General features: G+C 52.0%; 1 protein-coding gene across 1 annotated transcript; it reads right to left on the reverse strand.

Moving 5' to 3' along the window:
• Positions 1 to 6173: 6173 nt before the first annotated feature.
• On the reverse strand, positions 6174 to 14228 carry OTX2 (orthodenticle homeobox 2). The gene is made up of 5 exons (XM_063332318.1): positions 14137 to 14228; positions 13824 to 13915; positions 10139 to 10356; positions 9511 to 9662; positions 6174 to 8152 (listed from the first exon to the last, which is right to left on the reverse strand). Exons 3-5 carry the CDS (start codon positions 10233 to 10235, stop codon positions 7532 to 7534), a joined length of 870 nt encoding a protein of 289 aa, XP_063188388.1. The 5' UTR covers positions 10236 to 10356; positions 13824 to 13915; positions 14137 to 14228; the 3' UTR covers positions 6174 to 7531.
• Between the last annotated feature and the right edge of the window lie 6040 nt (positions 14229 to 20268).

Consider the following 20268-nt stretch of genomic DNA (forward strand, 5'->3'; position numbering starts at 1 on the left):
TGTACATAGGCCCCAGGACATCTGTGTGAGAAATGGGTGCTGCAGGGTCACCCTGGTGAGGAGGGACCTGCATGTCCCTTGGCACCCCAGGGTGCTACTCGATTGTCTTTTTGCCTCTGGTTATTGCAGTCTGAGCCGATGGTATGGTGGTGGGGGAAGCCTCAATAGGCCCTCACTTGCCAGTGATGCCATCAAAGTAGAAAATGAAGTGGCAGAGACTAGGATTTTCTCTGGGAAATTAGACATATAGGGACTGTTTTAATAGGGTTGCATCAATACAAGTAATTAAATACATGTAGTGAGGCTCTAATTTTGGTCTCAGTTACATAGGGACCAGTGTGATACCACAGGGTGACCTCTGCATCTGCACAGTACTTCCCACCAAACTCCAAATAGCTCCAGCACGCTGTTTATTACTGATTTTCAATCAATCTGCCACCATCCCTTGCGATGTCACAGACTTGCAGCAGACCCAGATGACCCATTTGAGCATTGGCACCCCGCAAAATGCTGAAGGCACTCCCCCAAAGCACAGGGAAAGAGGTTCATATCTCTCTGCAGTGACCCCTTCTGCAGTCACCTCTCTCGGTGTTGATATGGGAGGCCAGGAGGCAGGAATGAGCTTTGGCAGCCTTTCGCAGCTTAATTCGCCCCTGGCAGTACCTGCCAAAGGAGGCGGATAGTTTGCACACCTGGAGAGGTTGGCACTGTGTCCCAGGTCCCAGGGGAGAGGGAGGCCAGTGGTGCAGCAAGGCTGACCCAAACTGCTCCAGGAAATCCTTGCAAGACATTTCCCAAGGCTGAGTTACCTTAGGGATCCCTGCGTTGCTTTTCCATTGGGATGGTGGCCTTGTTCCACTGCAGATGGCCTCTTCCATGCACATGGGAAAGGCCAGGCAGTGGTGGCATGCTGTGCTTCTGCCACACTTGTCTTGGATGAGCCTTCAACCTGGGGCTCCTTCAGCCTGGAGGTCCTACCATAACACAAATCTCAGCAGGACAGGCCACCCCTTCCACTGGTACCCTGATCTCTGGTGCCCATCTCTCAGCTCTCTGCTACACCCTCTGTGTTTGATTTGCCGTGTCCAAAGATGGTCCAAAAGCAATTTTTCCCAGGAACCAACTGGTGAGTACTCCATCCTCTAAGAAAGTCCTGCACATAGCCCTGAAACAGCGGAGTAACCTGGATGGTTTCAGTAAGGGATGTGCCATATTTGTATTTTAAGTAATTATGGGCAGGAGTGAACACCTACTGCATATCTTTTAGAAAGGCACACAGTTATTTGACTGTAGTACTTCAAAAATCCCGCAGCTCTTCCATGTCCTAAGGCAATTTGTTTCAGCTGATAACTTACTTGTCTCTGATGTCCACTTTGGGTTAATCTTCCTTTAACCTGACAGCCTGGGTGCTATTGCCAGATGGATAAACACACGCTTTTGTCTTCCATGTAATGCTCCGTACTCACCAAATATACTTCTATATCATATATACATATATCTATATCTTCTCGACCTTCTCTTGGATAACTCCATATATTGACAGGACCTCCCCAGGTACCCTCTGCCAGGCAGGTTCCCCACTCCTTGAGATGCTTTCATGGCTCTTCCTCAACCCTTCCTAATTTTCCACTTTCCTTTTCAAGGCCTGGCCCTGAGACCGGACAACAACATTTCAGCAGAGGTCTCCGCTCCTACCTGATTTGGGTATTTCCAGGGTTTCACTGACAATAACCCTGCCCTCATCCCCTCACTGACCCAGGGCTGAAGCAATAGTGGCTCTGGCAGAAATATTGCATCTCTCATTACCAGCATCCACATGAGAATAAATATCAGGGTCCCTACCTGTGAGCACGTGAGGGGAGGCAGGGGGAGAGCCAGCTCCTCCTTGAAAACAGAAAACAACAGAAACACGGTCTGGTTTATCCAGCAATTAACTCCGTGGGGATTGCTGTAAGGAGGTCTCTGGTCTCGCAGAGGCACCTCCTTTCCTCTTGGTCTCCTTTTAATGATGCTACCTTGGCCTTCCAAATTTAATTACCAAGTAATTACACATCATGTGCAGTGGCTTGGTCCTGGCAAAGGCTGAGTGTCACCAGGAGGTATCTGAGACCAAGTGTTTTTTCTGTGCACTGAAGGGGAGTCCCCACCGCTCTCTCCAACTCTGCATCCCTAATGGGAAAACCCCAAAACCGGGGTCAAGCCCCAGGATGGCACAGTGTGTGACCACACACAGGGGGACATCACTGTCACAGGTCATCCTTTGTTCCCCAGACCACATGATGCTGTTCCCAAATCTGTTTAAATGAAGAACGGGGAAGGGACCATGCCAAAGAAGATGCTTTCTTTTTGGCACATCCCACACTAAGAAGTATTTGCCGATAAGCTGATAATCAGGTGGCCTGGCCACCCCCGGTACGTTAGACCTTGCTGCTTAGAGAATATTTGATCATACGTGTCTCCATTAGGAGTTTGTAATCCGCTATCGCAGCATTTGAGAGCCATTTGAGTATAAGGAGATTTTTATTAATGGTTCATGAGCCTAAAAGTCAAAATTGACTCTCAGAGCAGATTTTAACAGCTTGTGCGGCATTTATATATTTATCTGTCTCTTCACTCACCTCTTCTTCCGACTGCCATCACCTCCCTCTGCTCTGCCCCAGCGCTGAGGTGCAGCACCAATAACAGCAGCAGGGAGACACTGGGCAGCGTCAGCAGCTGGATCTGTCGAATGGCATTTCTCCTTCCCTTCCCTTCCCTTCCCTTCCCTTCCCTTCCCTTCCCTTCCCTTCCCTTCCCTTCCCTTCCCTTCCCTTCCCTTCCCTTCCCTTCCCTTCCCTTCCCTTCCCTTCCCTTCCCTTCCCTTCCCTTCCCTTCCCTTCCCTTCCCTTCCCTTTCCCTATCCTTTCAAATCCTTCCCCCCACCAGGGTTCTCCCCCTTCACCCCAGCACTGGCACAGCCGCTTCCACCCACAGGCACTGGTGCTATAGGCACCGCCATATCATATCCACCTGCGCCATATGCATTGCGGTACGTGAGTGTATACCCATGCACTGACACGTGCATTCATGCAATAGGTGTTTATGATAAGCATCAACACCTGCATTTATGCTGTACGCATTGGTGCCATGTATAGGTAAGCGCTGATGTGCGCATTTATGATACATACATTCATAGGTGTGCATTTACATATGCATTTCTATGCTATATCCACGCGTCTGCGTTGATACGAGCATTCGTGCTATATGCAGCTATAGATACGCAGGATGCTGCTCTGTGGTGTATATGTGGGGTGGGTGTCTATGGGGAGGAGGGGTGTGTGGAGGCTCTGAGCCCTCCCTGCAGGGCTGGGAGAGGGGAGCAGAGGTGTCCCCTCCCCAGGTGACGGTCCCCAGCATGGGCTGGGGGTGAGGGAGTCCACGGCACCCCTCCCAGAACCATGGGGAGCTGCCTTCTGTGGTTTGCCTCCCACCCCCCTGAGCCTGCATGGCCCCAGGGAGGGGACCTGTCTTCCCCTGCTCTTTGGGAAATGGGGGACACAGGGTGGGGGGCTCCTCTAGTGTCCCCTTTCATACCCCAAAACCAGACGGGGTCCAGGACCCAAACCAAGCCCCTCCAAACCCACCCCACCAGCCCTACACCTGCCACTCCAAAAACCCCAGTGAAAGGGAGTGTCGGGGCTTTGGGGGTCCCCCCCCCCAGCACCAGGTGGGGAAGTTCTGCTGTGAATCCCTAAATCCGGCTTTTTTTTTTTTTTTCCAGTAATTCTCCCCCGTCTCCTTGGAAACTGGCAGTGCTCCCCAGCCCCGGGCTGCTCCTGGCGATGGAGTCACCCCAAAACCTGCCCGTGCTTTGGGGCTCCCTGGCTTGGCTCAGCCTGGGGTGGGAGCAGAGCTGCCCCCAGTGGGGGCTGCTTACTGGGGAGAGACTGGGCACTGTGGGCTGGCAAGGAGTGGCCAGGGAATGGGAATGGGCAGGGAGTGGGCAGGGAACTGGCAGGGAGCAGACAGGGGACAACAAGGAGGATGGGGCAAGGAGCAGGCAGGGAGCAGGCAGGGAGCAGGCAGCCTGTGGGCAGGGTGCAGGCAGGCGAACAGACAGGGAATTGGGCAGGGAATTGGACAGGGAAGCGGGCCAGGAGCAGGAGGGGATGGGACAAGGAGGAGCAGGCAGCGAGCAGGCAGAAGAGATGGAGCCGGCATTTGAGGCAGCTCAACTGTGGTTGGGGGTCAAGACTTCTCTCCTGGTTTTCTGCTTTTTCAATTTTTTGGGTTGATTTTGTTTTTGTTTTTTCCCCTCTGGTGGGAAACGTCACCCTGCAGAACAGGGAGAGGACTCACTTATATGTGTATTTTTGGGAGGTGAAGGGACAGCTCAAACAAAACGCCCTTCTAATCAGCTCTTTGCCCCTAAATCCAGCTTTCCAACACTAAATCGATGGTCCTCCCAACTTTTCTCCTGATTTTATTGGATCCAGAATTGCCTCCCACAGCCTGAGTTCAGTGGAAACAAATTCAGCTGGAAGACCTAAAACGTTAAAAATGAAAAAGGAGTTAAAATGCTCTTTATATAATATTCTGTGTTTGCCAGCTCACCTTGGGATTTTGCCCTTTGCCCACGCGAGTGTCCATTTAAATTAAAATCAGAAACAACCAGGTAGAGAAAAATGTGGGAAATGCAAAAAACCAGGGAAAATTCAGAGAAATTCCTGCCATGAATTGGCTTTTTTCTGATAAAAATGAGCTGTAGCCAGAGGAGCTCGTCCCTAACAGGCGGGGAAATACTCAGGAAAGAAAAGTAAAAGATAAGATGGGAAAAGCAAAATGGGAAGAAAGGCTTAAAAAAAATAAAATAATCAAAAGCCCAGGAAACAAGGAGCTTTTCCAGGCAGGTGGGATGCTGCACCCCAAGTTCAACGAGGACTTGCTTTTACTGAGTGTATGTTGCTTGAATAGGGTTTTTTTGGGGAGTAAACTTTGTTGTTTTGAAGCAAATCCGTGGAGAAATGAAACTTTCGGCGAGGAGCTGGTGGTGAGGACGTGCCTGAGCCACCCCCGGCAGCCCCAGCCTCCGCACTGCCTTGTGCTTCCTAAGCCCTCCCCGCACACCCTGCCATTAATAATTGAAAAAAAAAAAAAAAAAAAGAATAAATGAGAAAAATCACCGAACCGACAAGCGCTAACACCGAGCAACGTAAAAACTCGCCTTGGTTCGGGGTTTATTGTAGAGGCTGGTCTTTGCTGGCGGTGGTGGGGGCCGTGAGTGCCGCAGTGGGATTGCCGTTGCCCGCAGAAGGGGGACAGCCCATTTGGGATGCGGAGATGGGAAGCCAAGGGATGGCTGGAGAGGTACTGCCGCAGCCTTCCTGCTTCCCAGTGCTGGGGACCACGGTGGCCACGCGCCTGTGGCCCCTGGTGGCCCACGGGGAGGAGGGGGCTGGTGACAAACCACGGGGGATAGCTGGTGACAGGGAGCAGGACGATGGTGGGTGCTTTTTTTCAGCCTCTCTCTCTTTCCAGAGGTCCTTTTTTTTTGCTGCTTTAAATCCAAACCTGCGTTAAATCAGCACGGGAAGGAGAAAGGGAGAAAGAGGGAGAAGGACAGAGAAAGAGCCACCGGGAGCAGGGATGCTTGGGATGGGCCCGATCCTGTATCACAGGGCGCTGTGGCTTCAACTCACGGAACTGTAGCTTAAAAACTTGTCCCCCCCACCTCCTTCCCCAGCACCTCCGCTCAGATGGTCCTGCCTGATGGTTCCCAGGTCCCCCTTTTTCCTCCCTGGATCAGCCTGGAAAGTTTAGGGATCTCCCCAAAAGCCACTGGGGACCGGCACCTCCCGGAAGGGCACAGAGCCAAGGCTTCCGTCCCTCCCCACAACGAGATTTAGGAAAGCTTAGAGGTGGGGAGGTCACATTAGCCAAGCTCTGTTTGTAATGAGCGAGGGTTCTTTTGCTTTAAAAAATAAAAATAAAAACCAAATAAAATAATCCCCCCTTCGCTTTCCTTCCTTCACCTCGGGGAGCCGCCGGCAAACCCCCCTTTGTCTCGGCGCTGCAGAAGCAGCCGGACCTTCCTGGTCCCGCGCCTGGCTCCAGCCGGGAAACCCCTGCGGCAGACGGCATCGCCCCGCGCCGTCACTCGCTGGATGCGATTAAAATGGAAGACAACCATCAAGTGTGCTAGAACCATTTTAATATAATTATACATATCTGCCAAATCCAGGAAAAAAAAAAAAAAAGGTTTATGCATATATATCTTTTTTTTTTTCTTTTTTTTTTTTTTCAGTTAACATCTGCAAGCATAAACGACAACGAATTTCTCGGTTTAAATTCATCCAGGTCAGAGCAACTGCCCAAAGTCCTGTTGGATTTGAGGGTTATCGCCAGCGTGGCCGGCAGTAAGTGAGCTCCAGAGGAGTTTCATGTCCTCAGGTGGGGTTTATTCGGTCTTTTCTCTTTCATTCAGAGACAGTTTATTGTAAAAAGTTTCAGTGCAGCTCACCTCGGGTGAAAGGCGATTGTGTTTTTTTGTGTTTTTCTTTTTTCTTTTTTTTCAATATATATTTTTTTATTATTATTTTTTAAAAGGTGATAATAGGTAACTCAGTTGCTCTGAATTTCACTTATAATTATAACCTATTTAAATCACAGCCGAACTCCCGCTGGTGCAGAGTTCGTAGTTGCATACAATACAGGAGATCACAGTTTTGAAGTCTAGCACAGATTAAAAACCACAGATGTACCATTTATATAAGACACACACTGATTGTCTCTTAAAAACTACATATTGACTCCTTATGAACATTATCTTTTTTTTTTTTTTTTTCTTAATCTTTAAATAAAGTAGTGCAGCTAGGACAATCAGTCACACAACCCACACAGCCCTGAACCGAGTTCTCCGGGTGCCAACTTGAGCAAGCTGGGCGTCAAACAGTTGGATGAGCTCGAGAGAGAGAGAAAGAAAGAGGGAGGGAGGGAGAAAAAGAGGGAGAAAAAGAGAGAGATGCTGTCCATTCCGAATATTTTAACCGAGGGTTGGCTAACACATTGGAAACCTCTGGGTGAAGGATCTTTCCACGCACACACAAAAAAAAGAAATAAAAACCTAGACTTGTTTTTTTTTTTTTGGACTTTTTTTTTTTTTTTTTTTAAAACTGGCCTGTAGGGTGGGACGATCTCCCACCTCTTCCAAACAAAGAAACCCAACAATTGCCTAAAACTAGAAAGAACACAGATGGGTCTGTCTGTTTTCTGCTCACTAGATGATCTGTCCGTTTAAGGCCTTCCTCCTCCATTTTTTCCTCTTTTATTATTCCTTTTCCAGAGCGTCTGAGCAGGAGATGAGTCCGAACGGGATCACACCAACACTGTCCTCCCCCTCTTGTCGCTGTCGGTTTTTTATTTTTTTTGTTCGTTTGTTTTGTCCGTTGAGTTATTTTTCTCTTTAATTTAACCAAGACCTGACTAAAACTGGAGCGTTACGCACCAGCCTGTTCCTTCTCATCGCGGTTTCTCTCGTTACCACAAAGGTTCTTCACAAAACCTGGAACTTCCATGATGACGTCTGGTCCTTATAATCCAAGCAGTCAGCATTGAAGTTTAACTTCCAGGAGGCGGTTTGGTCTTTATAATCCAAGCAATCGGTGGTGGAGTTAAAGCCCAAACTGGAGGCTCCATAACCCTGGGTGGAGAGGGAGGCCGGAGACTGGTTGAGGTGGCTGGTGACCGCGTTGGCACCCATGGGACTCAGGGTGGCCCCTGGGCCGGGAAGCTGGTGGTGCATAGGGGTCAAGTAAGATCCACAGTCCATCCCTCCGAAATAGGAGGTCGAGCCAGCGTATCCTTGGCTGTAGCCTGATGCCTGGGTGTAGGTCATGGGGTAGGATCTCTGCATGCAGGAGGAAGAGGTGGACAAGGGGTCGGAGAGCGGGGAGATGGACGCTGGGCTCCAGATGGAGACAGGGGCGCTGCTGCTGGAAATGGTGGGGACGGAGGTGCTGGAGGGGGGAGTGAACTGCCCGCTGGTCCCACTCTCCGAACTCACTTCCCGGGCTGGCGAATTCTTCTTTTTTGCTGGCCGCACCTTGTTCTGGCCCCCGTTCTGCTGCTGCTGCTGCTGCTGCCGGCACTTGGCTCGGCGGTTTTTAAACCATACCTGGAGACGGAGAGCCGGGGAGGGAGAGAGGAAAAAAAAATCCTGGGGTTAGGGATGCACGAGCAAACCCAAGGCGGGGAAAAGAGCCGGTGGTGGTGGGGACTTCGCTGGGGAGGGGGCACTCAAAGCGCTCCCCGGCGAGCGGAGGGTTGCAGGCTGCTGCAAAGAAAAGCTCCGGGGCTCCCCCTCCCTGAGATCATTAGCAGTAATAACAAGTGGAAATGGGCAAATCAAACTGCTTAATAAGGTCACTTTTGGGGGGAAAACGCAGGGGTGCACTCCCTATTTGCTGTTTGCCAGCCGGAGACCCCCAGGAATCATCATTTAAGGCCTATTGAAGTCAAGCCCTTAATTAGAAACAATAGAGCATCAGAAAGGGAGGGAACAATTAGGGAAACAGAGGCAGGGGTTGGGGAGGAGGGGGGTAAAGATGTCTCATTTACCAGCCAAATAGACCCTCTGCTCTCCCCACCAGCCAGGCCCATCTCCCCCGCTTTTAGTGGGGACCAAGGGGGCTGGCTCTGGGGAGGAGGGGGTGCTGGGGAGGTTTCAAGGGGGGCGATCCCGGTCCCTGGTGGCCACGCTCCGCTGGGGCACAGCACCAGGCAGCTTTGGGAAGCCTGGCAGGGAGGAAAGCGGGGGGGACGGTTTTGGAGATGTCCTGTGCCAGGAGCAGGGGTGTCCTGGATCCGTGCTGGGGGAGCAGCACAGGCCCCCCAGGCCCACCCTCCTGCCAGCAGCACCTCCAAAATGCTGTCTGGATTGGGTTCCTGCAGGCTGCTTGTGGAGGAGACACAGCCCAGCCCCAGGAGAGGCGTCCCCTCCGCCAGTCTCTTCTCGCTTATCAAAGTCCCTTCAAAGGGAGAGGGAAGCCCCCAGCCTGTACTAGTGTGAAAGGGGATCCCAGTCTGGCCTTGCTCCAGGGATGCGGGGATCCCTGGGGAAGGGGGGGCGGGATCCTTTACAGCTTCCACAGGGACCCCAAACGCCTGCAGGACGGGCTGGGATTTGGCACCCAGGGCACGGCACAATGCAGAGCCTGGGGATGCTGGGGAGCCCTCCCCGGCTCAGAGAGGCCGAGGGGGCTGGGGAGGGCTGCGGGCGGCTCAGGAGCCGGGATCTGGGAGCTGCACCAACCCCGCCAGTGCACAGGGAGGAAGAAGAGGGCAAGCTCTAACCCTGGGGAGGCAAATTGCCGCTCCACCCCCCCCTGCACCCTCACCCATCCATGAGCCTCCTTCACCCCACAGGGACTTTATTTCGCTCCAGGGCCAACCCCATCCCCTAAAACCAGCCCCAGCTAGGACTGAGGTGGGGGACAGGCAGGGGATCTCCGCCCCCCCACCCCCGCTTCCTACCTGCACTCTGGACTCGGGCAGGTTGATTTTCAGCGCCACCTCCTCCCGCATGAAGATGTCGGGGTATCGGGTCTTGGCAAAAAGGGCCTCCAGCACATCCAGCTGTGCCCGGGTGAAGGTCGTGCGCTCCCGCCGCTGCTTTCGGGGGGTGGCTGCGAAAGGAGACAGAGGCCCTGACTGTCATTCAGCAGCCCCTCAAATCCCCTGTGTCCCCTCCATCCCCAACCCCAGGGGGGCACCCCCATTCCCTTCTCCTCTCCTGGGCGACCCGCACCCCAATTCTCAGCCGCCATCAGCAATCCCACCCCCTCCCCATCTCCCCTGGATGGGCCTGGAGCATCTGCCCCTCAGCCTCCAGCAGGAATGATGTACTTTAAAAGGTAGAATGTACTTTTTAAAGGGTAAAGTATGTTCTAGAAGGTCTTTGCAGACCCTTCCCCGGATAAAAAGTTGAGGGTGAGGAGGAAGGGAAGAAAGGGGGGGGGCCCACGCCCCCCCACCATCACGGTCCCTGGGCACGTTGTACCTCCAAAAGTCTCCGAGAGCCCGGCGGCTTCGCCTCCGTGGGGCGAAAAGTGGGGGGAGAGAGAGCGCGGGGAGGGGGAAAGGGAAGAAAAACGTGGCTTACCGGGATAACCGACGGACGGATGCAACAAATCCATGCCCGAGGTTGTGAGACTCAGGCCATTGACTGCGTAAGGTGGTTGCTTAAGATAAGACATCATGCTAAAGTTGTGGCGGGGAGGAGAGTTGGCCGAAATCCGGGCGAGGGGGAGCCGCCCGAGCGCCCTGCCTGCCCCGGGCGGTGCCTGGGGGTGCCGTCGGGCGGGGGGGGCCGCCAGGTGCCTGTGGAGGAGACAGAGGAGGGAGGGAAGGGGGGAGGGGGGTCAGGCCGCTGCCCCCCCTTCAGCTTTTATCCCCGCTGCCTTCCCCCGTCAAATCCTCCAGCTCGTAAAGCCGGACCCCAGCCGGATTTGGGAGCGGGGAGAGACTGACTAGATAAACGCATCTCTCCCAAAAAAGGGGCGAGGAGAGAAGGGGAGGGGAAGGGGGGGGTTGGGGGGGAACATCCCAGCCAGTAATTACTGCCCGAACAAAACCCCCCCATGCCTTCAACTGCCCGCATTGTACGGCAGCCCGGGGCATTTGCATAGGATTCCCGGCCGGGCACCGGCTAATTGTCTCAAGCAAAACTTGATTGGGGCCATTGGCAGACACAAAGAACCCCTCGGCTAAATAAATAATGCAGATAACAAAGCCCAAGGGTGAAAAACAAAGAAACAATTCAAGAAACCTATCTCTCCCCTAGTCTCTTGCAAGGACTTTAATTATCCCAGGTTTGGGCAACATTCAAACCTTCCCACCCCCTCTCTTTCCCCTTCCCACCCCCCTCCCCCGACGTTGCTGCATTTCAGAGCTCAAATGCCCGCTCGGGAAGAGACAAACTTTTCTGCTCTACCGCCATCACTCCACGTCTGCAGTAATTTCCACCGGCCATTTGCACCTAATTAGTACGGCGGGTAATTAGATTTGGAGGCAAGTAACAGATTTATTAGGCTTTCAAGAAACTCTTGATGACGGAGCTGAAGCTAAACAAACACCTCGGTGGGGAGCGGCCCCGGGACGGCCCCGGCGGGTGGGCGAGCGAGTGGGCGAGCGGCTCCCCCGGCCCCGGCTCCCCCGGGGGCTCCGCTCGCTGCCCCGGTGGGGCCGGGCGCTTGGCAGCGGGAGGCGAGGGGAGGCGGGGGGGAACCCAAACACACCCTCCGCCAAAAAATGGCCGACGAGGGGCCAGCCCGGGGTTCTTCAAAGGGTTAAGACTCTTTTCCACCTAGAAAATATCTTTTTTGTTTGTTTGGGGTTTTTTTGTGCAAAATCTCGCCCTTCCGTCCATTCCCACCGGCCGTTGGAAAAACGAACTCCAGCGCAACTTTTCTTCCACAATAGCTCAAAACTCGGTGTTTCGGGTAACAAGCGCGCACGGGAGCGGAGCCGCCTCCACGAAGGGTTCTGCCGGACCCCCCGGCCCCTGTGCACCCCCCGCCCGGCCACGTCGGTGCCAGTTTATCCGCGGTGCGGAGTTTCCCCTTTTCCCCACCGGTGGAAGTGCTTTGCCGCCCTCAAAATGCGCACCTAGCGCGAGGAGCGCAGGGTCGGGCCCCGCTTTTAACACACACACCCGGGCGGGGGGGGGAGGCTGGAGAGGGGCAGCTTTGCCGAGGGGGGAGCCGGTGTCCGGGCGAGACTTCAGCCGCCAATTTATTCGCCAGCGCAGAATGCGCGGGAGAGTAAAAATGGGTTTGCTGCACGCTTAAAAAGGAGCAAGCAAACAAACAAAAACTCAAAAAAAACCCCAACCCAACAAAAAAGCAAAAAACAACCCCAAACCTCCGCTCTGTTAAACTCGGCGGCATCCCGACGAGGCGCCAGCCCAGCGCGGCCGCCCGCGGAGCCGCTCGCCCGCGGCCGCGCATCCCGGGGCTGCCCCGCAGCCCGCGGAGCAACGGCTCCGCTCCGCAATCTGTCACCTTTCCCCCTCCCCAACCCCCACCCCGCTCCGCAAAGAGCCCGGCTACCAGTTGCTCTGCCCTCGCTCAATAATAATTACCCCGTCCGAGAATTAATTATAATAAATGTTTTCTTGATAAACTAACGAGATAATCCGGGCGGCACACGCTCCCTAATTACGGGCCACCGGCCCCAGCTCCGCTGATCGCCCGGGATGATTAATGCAAGGCAGCGATCCGCGGCCGGGCGCGCAGTCTGCGGCTCTGCCTGGGGGGGTGTGAGGGGGCTTCGCCGGGCCGCGGAGCAGCGCGGACGGGCTCCCGCGCAGCGGGGAAAGGTGCCAAGATAGAAAAAGGAATTTGTTTTGTTTTGTTTTGCAAACGAGAGCTCGGTTCTCTGCCCGCACCGGACTCCACCGCATTTCTTAATTATTTTTTTTTATTCTAATACAATTTTAATATTCTAATTTTCACCCCCTGGAGGAGAGAGGGTTTGGGTTGATGTTTCCCAATACGGGAATTTTTCCACTGGTGCGAAGGTGGCGGGGATGGACCTGGCACCGCGCAGCCCCCCCACCCCCGCGCTTCGCCCCCCGAACCTGCGCGCAGCTCCGCGGCCGCCGGCTCCGCTCCGGTGCGGGCAAACGAAAGGGCCGACCGGGAGCGACGGAGCCGGGCTCGGCGGGCAGCGACCTCCGCCGCCGAGCCGTTTGACCCACCTCTGCCTCCCCACTGCCACCGGCTCGCATTTTTTAACTCCCTTTTTTTTTTTCCCTCTTTTTTTTTTTTTAAACTGGAGTTGCATCTTTTCCGGAAAAAAAAATAATAATAAAGCTCAACTTCTCGGAGAAGCCGAAATCTAAATAAATCCCTGCAGCGAAGGAGGGTTGTTTTTTTGTTTTGTTTTGGTTTGTTTTTTTTTAGCTCTAAAGAAACTTGTGCCGGTGCACAAGGACTTTCCCCGACTTTCTCTTTGTCACCGCGGTGCGATTCGAGGAGAGAGGCCGGGACGCGGAGCAGTGCGCGTTATACCCGACCGCTGCCTTGGCGAAACGTTTTCCCACGGCTAAAAAATAAATTAAAAAAGGAGGTGGAAAACAGCTCCAGCCCCTCTCCGACCTGAATGCCGTTCTCGCCATCCATTTCACCCGCGCCGAGCCATGGAGCTCCAGCCCCAAAACGCTTTGAAGGTTTTTTTCTCCCTGCTATTTCCAGCCCGGGTCTCCGGGAGTGCTCAAAAAAAACCTTTTGCAAAATTACTTTTCTTTACGCATCGCGAAGAGGAGGAGGAGGAGGAGGAAGGGGGAGCAGGTCTCAGGCGGGAGCCGAGAGAGGGGAGAAATTTCTTCCTGGTTATTTCTAATTTTAAAAGTCCACCTTGGGGCCAGGGAATAACTAAAGACCAAAGGAAAAAAATAAATAATCATATTCCCAACGAAATCGGGGTGCAGAACCGCGCCTGCCGGCGGACAAGCGAGCCGGCTCCGCGCCCGACCCCACAGGAGACATCCCGGCCAAGGTGGGAATCGCCTCCCCGCTCCTCGGCTTTGGCCCTTCGCCTTTTCATCCAGCAGCTCCTGGTCCCCACCGGGGGCCGAGTCCCCCGGCCCCGGGGCCGCCTTCCTCCTCCGCCCGGCCCGGCCCGGCCTCCCCCGGGCAGCCCCGCATCTCCTCCGGGCGGCCGAAAATAATAATAATCATAATTTTAATGTTAATTTCCCCCTCCTCCCTCTGTATTTCTGCCCGCTGAGCAATGCCTCCCCCCTCCAAAAAAAAAGAAGGATGAAGCGAGAGGGTCGGACTTACCTGCGAGCCTCGCCGGAGCCGCGGGCAGGGATGGGGGGCGAGGGGTGAAACCGGCTCCCGGATCCTCGCCAAAATTCAGGGGTCGGCTTGAGCTGGGAGAGAAAACACAAAGCGGGAGGTTAGAGAGAGCTCGCCGCATGCACATGCCCACCACATCGGAAGGGGGGGGCGAGGTGGGGGGGTGGGAGGGGGGGAGAGAGAGAGAGGGAGAGAGAAAAAATGTTTGAAAAAGGAGAATAAATGGGGGACAAAGGGGAGGGGACGGTGCAGGAGAGGGATGCAGGGATGCTCGGGGTCTGGGCTCGGTACATACAGAGCTGGCCGGTGCCGGAGCTGGTCAAAGTGATTTTATTTTTAATAATAGTGGCAGGGTGCGTTGGAGCTGAGGTCTCTACCTCTCTCGGGGAGCTTTGCTGAGAAAGCGCCTCTCTGGCAACTTTTTGACGCAAACTCTCCAACCAATGGCAGGGAGAGAGTGATTGACACATCTAAGCCAGGGGGAAAATAATAAAAACACACAACAGGGGGAGGAAAAAACAGGCCGCTGCTGTACCGGGGGGACAATCAAGAGAGAAATAACAGCCACCGAAATGACACGAGAATATACATTAAAAGAACCTGCTCGGTTTAAAAATATACATTATGGAGCGGAGCGTATGAAGTCATTGCACAAATTAATGGGATGGACAGCAGCGATGGCGTTAGCGTATTGCCCGGGGAAGGAGAGGAAGCGGGGGGACAGCAGAAAGCTGTGTGCGGGGTGTATAATAATAACAACAAAAGATATTAAAATATATAAGTAAATATTTGGGAAGGAGGGAGGGGGATGCGGAGCCTGCCCGGAGCCCTCGGCTGAGCAGCGCGGAGCTGGGCGAGAGGAAACCTGCGGGAGCAAAGGGGAGACCCCCCCCACCCTCCTCGGGACAGAGGGGAGCGGGGTGCCAGGATCCCCCCAGCCCCGGGTCCCCCCTACCACACCCGCGGAGGGGCTCGCACCCCCCCGTTCCGCCTCCCAGGGGCCAAATAGCCCCGGGGCGAGGGGAATCGAGTCACCTGGGGGGAATATAAATGTATTTAAAATTTTTTATTACAAAAAAAAAAAAGATATACAGGAGTGATGGTGTAGAATGGGACTTAGGCAGCGGCGCTGGCATGAATTTGCAAATAGGGAATTGCGCGTATTTTAATAGAAATAAAGTCGGTGCAGCCAAGGGGTGGGGGGTAAGGAGGGCCGGGAGGGGCTCCCCGCCGGCCGGGAGCACCGGGGACCGGGCACCGGGACGCTCCTTCTCCCACCTCCCTTCCCCGTTCAACTTCTCCCGGGTCAAAAGAAACCCGAAAATAAAGCTTATGGCAAAAGGCAGGAGGACGGAGGCGGCTCGGGTCGGAGGGAGGGAGCGCTCACCCACTTTCCTCACTTCTGACAATAGTGGGGGGGGGCGAAATAAATGCGGCGGCTCGATCATTTTAATGGGGTGACCTATGTTAATGAAGTTATAGCAATTAATTCGCCTCTTTGTGGCTCTCCCTGAGCCTGGCTGCTGCCTGCGATCCGATGGGGTTGTCCTTGGACTCTAGCGCGATCCCGAGCGCTGTCGGTGCAGCCCGGGCTGGCGGTTTTGCAGGAGCAGGTTTGGGATGTTCGGGGATGGGCTGGGTGGTTGGGTGGGTTTTAGGGTGGGTTTTTATTGTTTTGGGTTTTTTTGTGTTGTTTGTTTTTTTTTTCTTTCCTCCCAGAGAGGAGGAGGAAGGAGGGGGCAGAAGGGAAGGAGGGAGGGGAGAGGAAATTAAACAAATAAACAAACAAACAAACAAAATAACCCCTCGCACAGCAGCAGCCCGCCGGAGCCGCTCCCACTTTGGCCGCTTTTTTTTTTTTTTTTTTTTTTTTTTTTGCGAGGCGACTTCGCGGAAAGTTGGAACCCCGGGTACCCTCGGTCATGCCCCCCCCGGGACCCCCAGCCCCTGAGCTCCTTGGAGTAGTGTTTTGTTTTTTTATTCCCCCTCCCCTCAGAGCCGTGAGACTTTTTTTGGGGAGGACCTTTTGTAGGTTTGTTTGTTTTGGGTTTTTTTTGCGGGGGGGGATAGCGAGGAGCGGCTGCAACCCCCCCCCCCCATCCCTTTTCAGCATCTCTCCCTTCCCCCTAAAAAAACCCCCACCCTCTCGCACAGAGATCCGCGCCGGGCAAATCCTTCCCTCTCACCTCCCCGCATGTCGGCACGGCCACGCCACCCCTCAGCCTCTCCTTTTAGCAGAGCACCAGCAATAAATATCCCGATTGAACCCTTCCCCCCCACCACCTCCCCCCTCATGCCCCCCCCTCCCCGCCTTTGCCATCGCCTCCCGCCCCCACATATTATTTAATAACCTTAATCCACCTTGGAAGAATGAGAGAGATAATTCGTTCCCGTGTATCCTGACCAGGAGGGTATTTTCGAAATCGATTAAAAATAAAAAGGGGTGAGGGAAAAAAGGAAAAAAAAACCAAAACAACAACAAAAAAAGGGTGTTTGGGGGCTGGAGGAAGCCGGGCCGTGGCAGAGGAGGGCTGAGCAAGGCAGAGAAATAAAATTCAGTGCCTGAAGAAAGTAGCCGGGAGAGCAGGTTTGGGAGCCCAGCCGGGCTGACATCCCTGCCCGGCCGTGGGGCAGCGGGCAGGCAGAGCTGTGCCAGAGGCGACAGGGACATCCCAGCCTCTCCCTCTGCCCCCCCAACCCCAGCCGGAGAAGTTGGGAATAATTCACGCGGCCAATAAAACAAGTGGCAGAGATGGACAGTGTTACTTAAATAAACAAGGGTCTCTTTAAAATTCTCATCCACTTCAGATGTCTAAAGTAAGATTGTGATGATTTTGTCACGGTTTGGTAAATTTACCCCTTTAAGAGGCTTTCATAAATCCCAGAACACACCTTCAGCCAGATTTGAATATAGATTTAGGTTTTAAAACCCAGAAGCTGGGAACACCGCTTTATCAAAGAGAATTTCCCTTTAGCTTAGCAATGTGTCGGAATGGCTCTTGCAAAGATTGGATCTGAGAGGGGGAAAAAGGGGGAACCTGCTTTCCTGGAGCAATCCTGCACACACTTTGCAGCTGCCTCTGCCTTCAGCCTTCTGCAGCGCGGGGAAAAGTTGCAAAAAATTGTAATATATTAATAAGCATTGTTGCAGCTGTAAGAACTTGGGGTTTTTTATATTCTTATTTTTTCAATGATTTTTTTTTTTTTAACTTCCCAGTCTTTTCTGGTCCGTTTGGAAAGCGTTTCAGAGCAGGTACAGTCCCAGAGAGCCAGACTAGCTGGGGCTAACGGGGAGTGAGTGGAGATGTGTGATTTTTCTACCCTCTAAGAACTTTGTGCTCAGAGAACCAAAATCTGCTTCTGGGATGAAAAGAAACTGTAACTTCTGCTTCTCAGTAAGTTCTCCAACTTTCCGATGCCAGTCGTGTTACAGAGCCATTTTCTCTCTCTGCATAGTTGTGTTTCTTCTCTTTCTCTCTCTTTATTTCTCCTTCTTCTGATTTAATTTCCGACTCTTCTCCCTAACGCGACCGTTTCGCGAGTGGTTTTATTGCCGTGTGTGTCGCTCCCCAGGCTGATCGCGCTGAGCTGCTGCCCTTGGATGTTATGACCAAGCAAGCGGGGGTGTGTGGGGGGAGAAAATTAAATTAATCATTTATTCAGGTCGGGTGAAAGTTAAGGAAGGAAGCAAAAAAAAAAAAAACCCAAATGAACCGATTTATTATTTGTCATCTTTATATCTGGGATCGGCTCCGGAAAGCGATGCATGCTACGCACTTTTAAGCTTTTCCCTCATCGGATTTGTGTCTAGTTAAAATATTCCTGACTTTCCTTGAAGTTTATCTGCAATTCAATTGCGGGTTGGGGTTTTTTAGTTGTTGGGGGTTTTATGTTATGGGTTTTTTTATTTTCGGTTTGTGTTTTTTTTTTTTTTTTTCCAGTTCAACACTCCCGCCCACTCCAAAATCTCCCTTTTTGGGGATGCCAAGCCAGAGGCACTGGCAAAGCTGTGTCACTTCCAGAAAGGGTCGGATTCGTTTTAAAATGCCGGAATGCTTTAAAAAAAAAAAAATCCCCCTTCTTTTCCAGGCGTCTGGGGGAGGGATGGCAGAGCCGTCACCTCCTTTGGGGAAGGAAAAAAATAGTATAAAAAAATTAAATATATATATATATTAAGGCAGCATCTGCGCCTAGAGGAAAGCAAGTTTCGTAATTGGGATGGGGGGGGCCCGGGGGAGGAGAGGAAGGGATGGTGGAGGCATTTGGGGGCGATGTGCAATTTGCTCAGCTCATTTCGGAGCCAGACGAGTCCCAAAAATGCTACCCCCAGAGCAGAGAAAGTGAGTGAGGTCAGGGCTTGCACCTGAGGGAAGGTCTGATGTGCACCGGGGGGGCGGAGGGGGGAATTCTACTCCCCTCCCCCGAAAAAAAAAACAAAACAACAAACCCTTAAATAGGGGAATAAATCAAGTGCGTGAAATAATAATAATAATAATAAAAGTCTTTGGGGGGGGGAGGTGCACGCGTGGGGGCCGGTGCGGGGCGTCCCCCAGGGGCCGGTGGGGAGGGCTGGGGAAGGGTGTGTGTGTGTGTGTGTGTGTGTCTGTGAGTCTGTGTGTCCGTGTGTGTGTGTGTTGCTGAAAGGCGCTAATACTGCCAGTTTACATAATTTTTCTCTCCAGGCCATGAAGTTACCTTGATGAGCAGCTTTCTGCAGCAATCAGATTATAGCTCCCAACCCAGAAATTAAAATAACGGTTACAGTCCCATATCTCGCGTGTTGGCAAACTTGGGAGAAATGAAGGGGTCGGGGGGGAGGGGGCAGAAGGGAGAGAAAGAGCCAGAAAAGGGGTTTTGTAAGAAAGAAGAAAAGAAAACCGCAGAGAAGCTTTAAACTAGTCTTTCGTTTGTAACCTTTTACAACCTTTATTTCCCGTATATGAAAAGCTCCTTTTATTGAGACCCAGAAAGAACTTTTTTTTTTTTCCTCCCCCCCCCCCCCCCCCCGCTTTGGATTTTTAATTAGAGCCCATCAGTTGCAGCCATATATATAGGAATCGATATAAAGTAATCCGTGGAGATGGGCTAAGGTTTTAATCGAAAATCTTCTTTGCCATTCTTTGCAGATCTTCTTTAGCCGCTGGCTGGTGGAGAAACAAATGTTCATTAAAAAAATACCCCCCGAAACCCCCAAAGTACCCCCCCCCAACCAAAGCCACAATGCAGAAAGCTTGCAAAAGATCAGAAACCAACTGTTGTTACCATGTGAATAAGAAATTACTCTTGTGCTTAACTTCCTCCTCCCTTGCAGGCAGGTTTTTGGTGGTTTTTTTGTTTGGGTTTTTTTTTTTTTTTCATATTGGAAACTTTAAAACTAGCGCCGGAGATTGCAGCTAATTTTCCCTTTCTGAAGTTGTATATGGATAATGGTAGTTTCCGTGCGGGAAGGGACTGGTTTGTGCGTCTGCCAGTGTCTGTGTGTCCGGTAACAAAGATCCCACAAGTTACAACACTGCGGTGAAATCCAGGCACCATCCTCTTGCAGCTTTTCAGCCTCACAAATATCCCACTTTGTTTTCTTTCTTTCTTTTCTTTTTTTTTTTTTCCCAAAGTGTTTTACATTATGTAAAATTTAACTCTTTGCTCTCACGCGATGAAATATTCCTTTTCCACTTGGGGAAAAAAAAAACAAAACAGAAAGGAGGAAAAAAAAATATCCCAACTCCCCCCAAAGCTGCCCCAGCCTTCCTCCTTTCTAAAGAACTAGGGCTGTTTTTCTCCAGGGGAAGGAGGGGAGTGGAAGCTAAATATGAAACAATGCAGGCAGCTCCGGGTTTATTTTGGTAAATTAATTGTGAGACTATTCCGGCTCCTGTGTGTTTCTGCATGATTAAACTGTGCTATTTGTTCCCCAAAGCTGCACATTAGCAGAAAGTGCAAGTCTATTTTAAAGCATCATCCTCAGGTTTAATGTAAGCAAACTAGGCTGAGTGAAAAGTTTACCCGAGTAATTGCGGCTAAGAGTCGACTGTAGTTGTTTTAATCACTATTTTCTATCTGATAAGTGCGTTTTAAAGAATGGACTCTGCATTTTTTTAATCTGAAGGAAGCGAATCTGACCGTGTTTGTACCCAACCTCGTGTCTTATCTGTATGAAATTTCAATTTATTTAAAAGCCTAGTATTTAATACACTACACGGGCCACATTTAGTTTAGACAAACCCCCTCTTGTACTTTCTCCGTAATCACACCTAATGAAAACGTGGGATTTTCCCATTATTAAAAAAAAAAAAAAAAAAAAAAGTGAAAATATAATGCATCTTCATTAGGAAAATTGACTGCTGTGCTCAAGACAGTTCTTAATTGAAAAGGCAACCTATTTTAATGGTGTGGTTGAGGAGAAGATTACATACTTTATCCAAACACA

The sequence above is a fragment of the Chroicocephalus ridibundus genome, chromosome 4, assembly GCF_963924245.1.
Source record: "Chroicocephalus ridibundus chromosome 4, bChrRid1.1, whole genome shotgun sequence".
Lineage (NCBI taxonomy): Eukaryota > Metazoa > Chordata > Aves > Charadriiformes > Laridae > Chroicocephalus > Chroicocephalus ridibundus.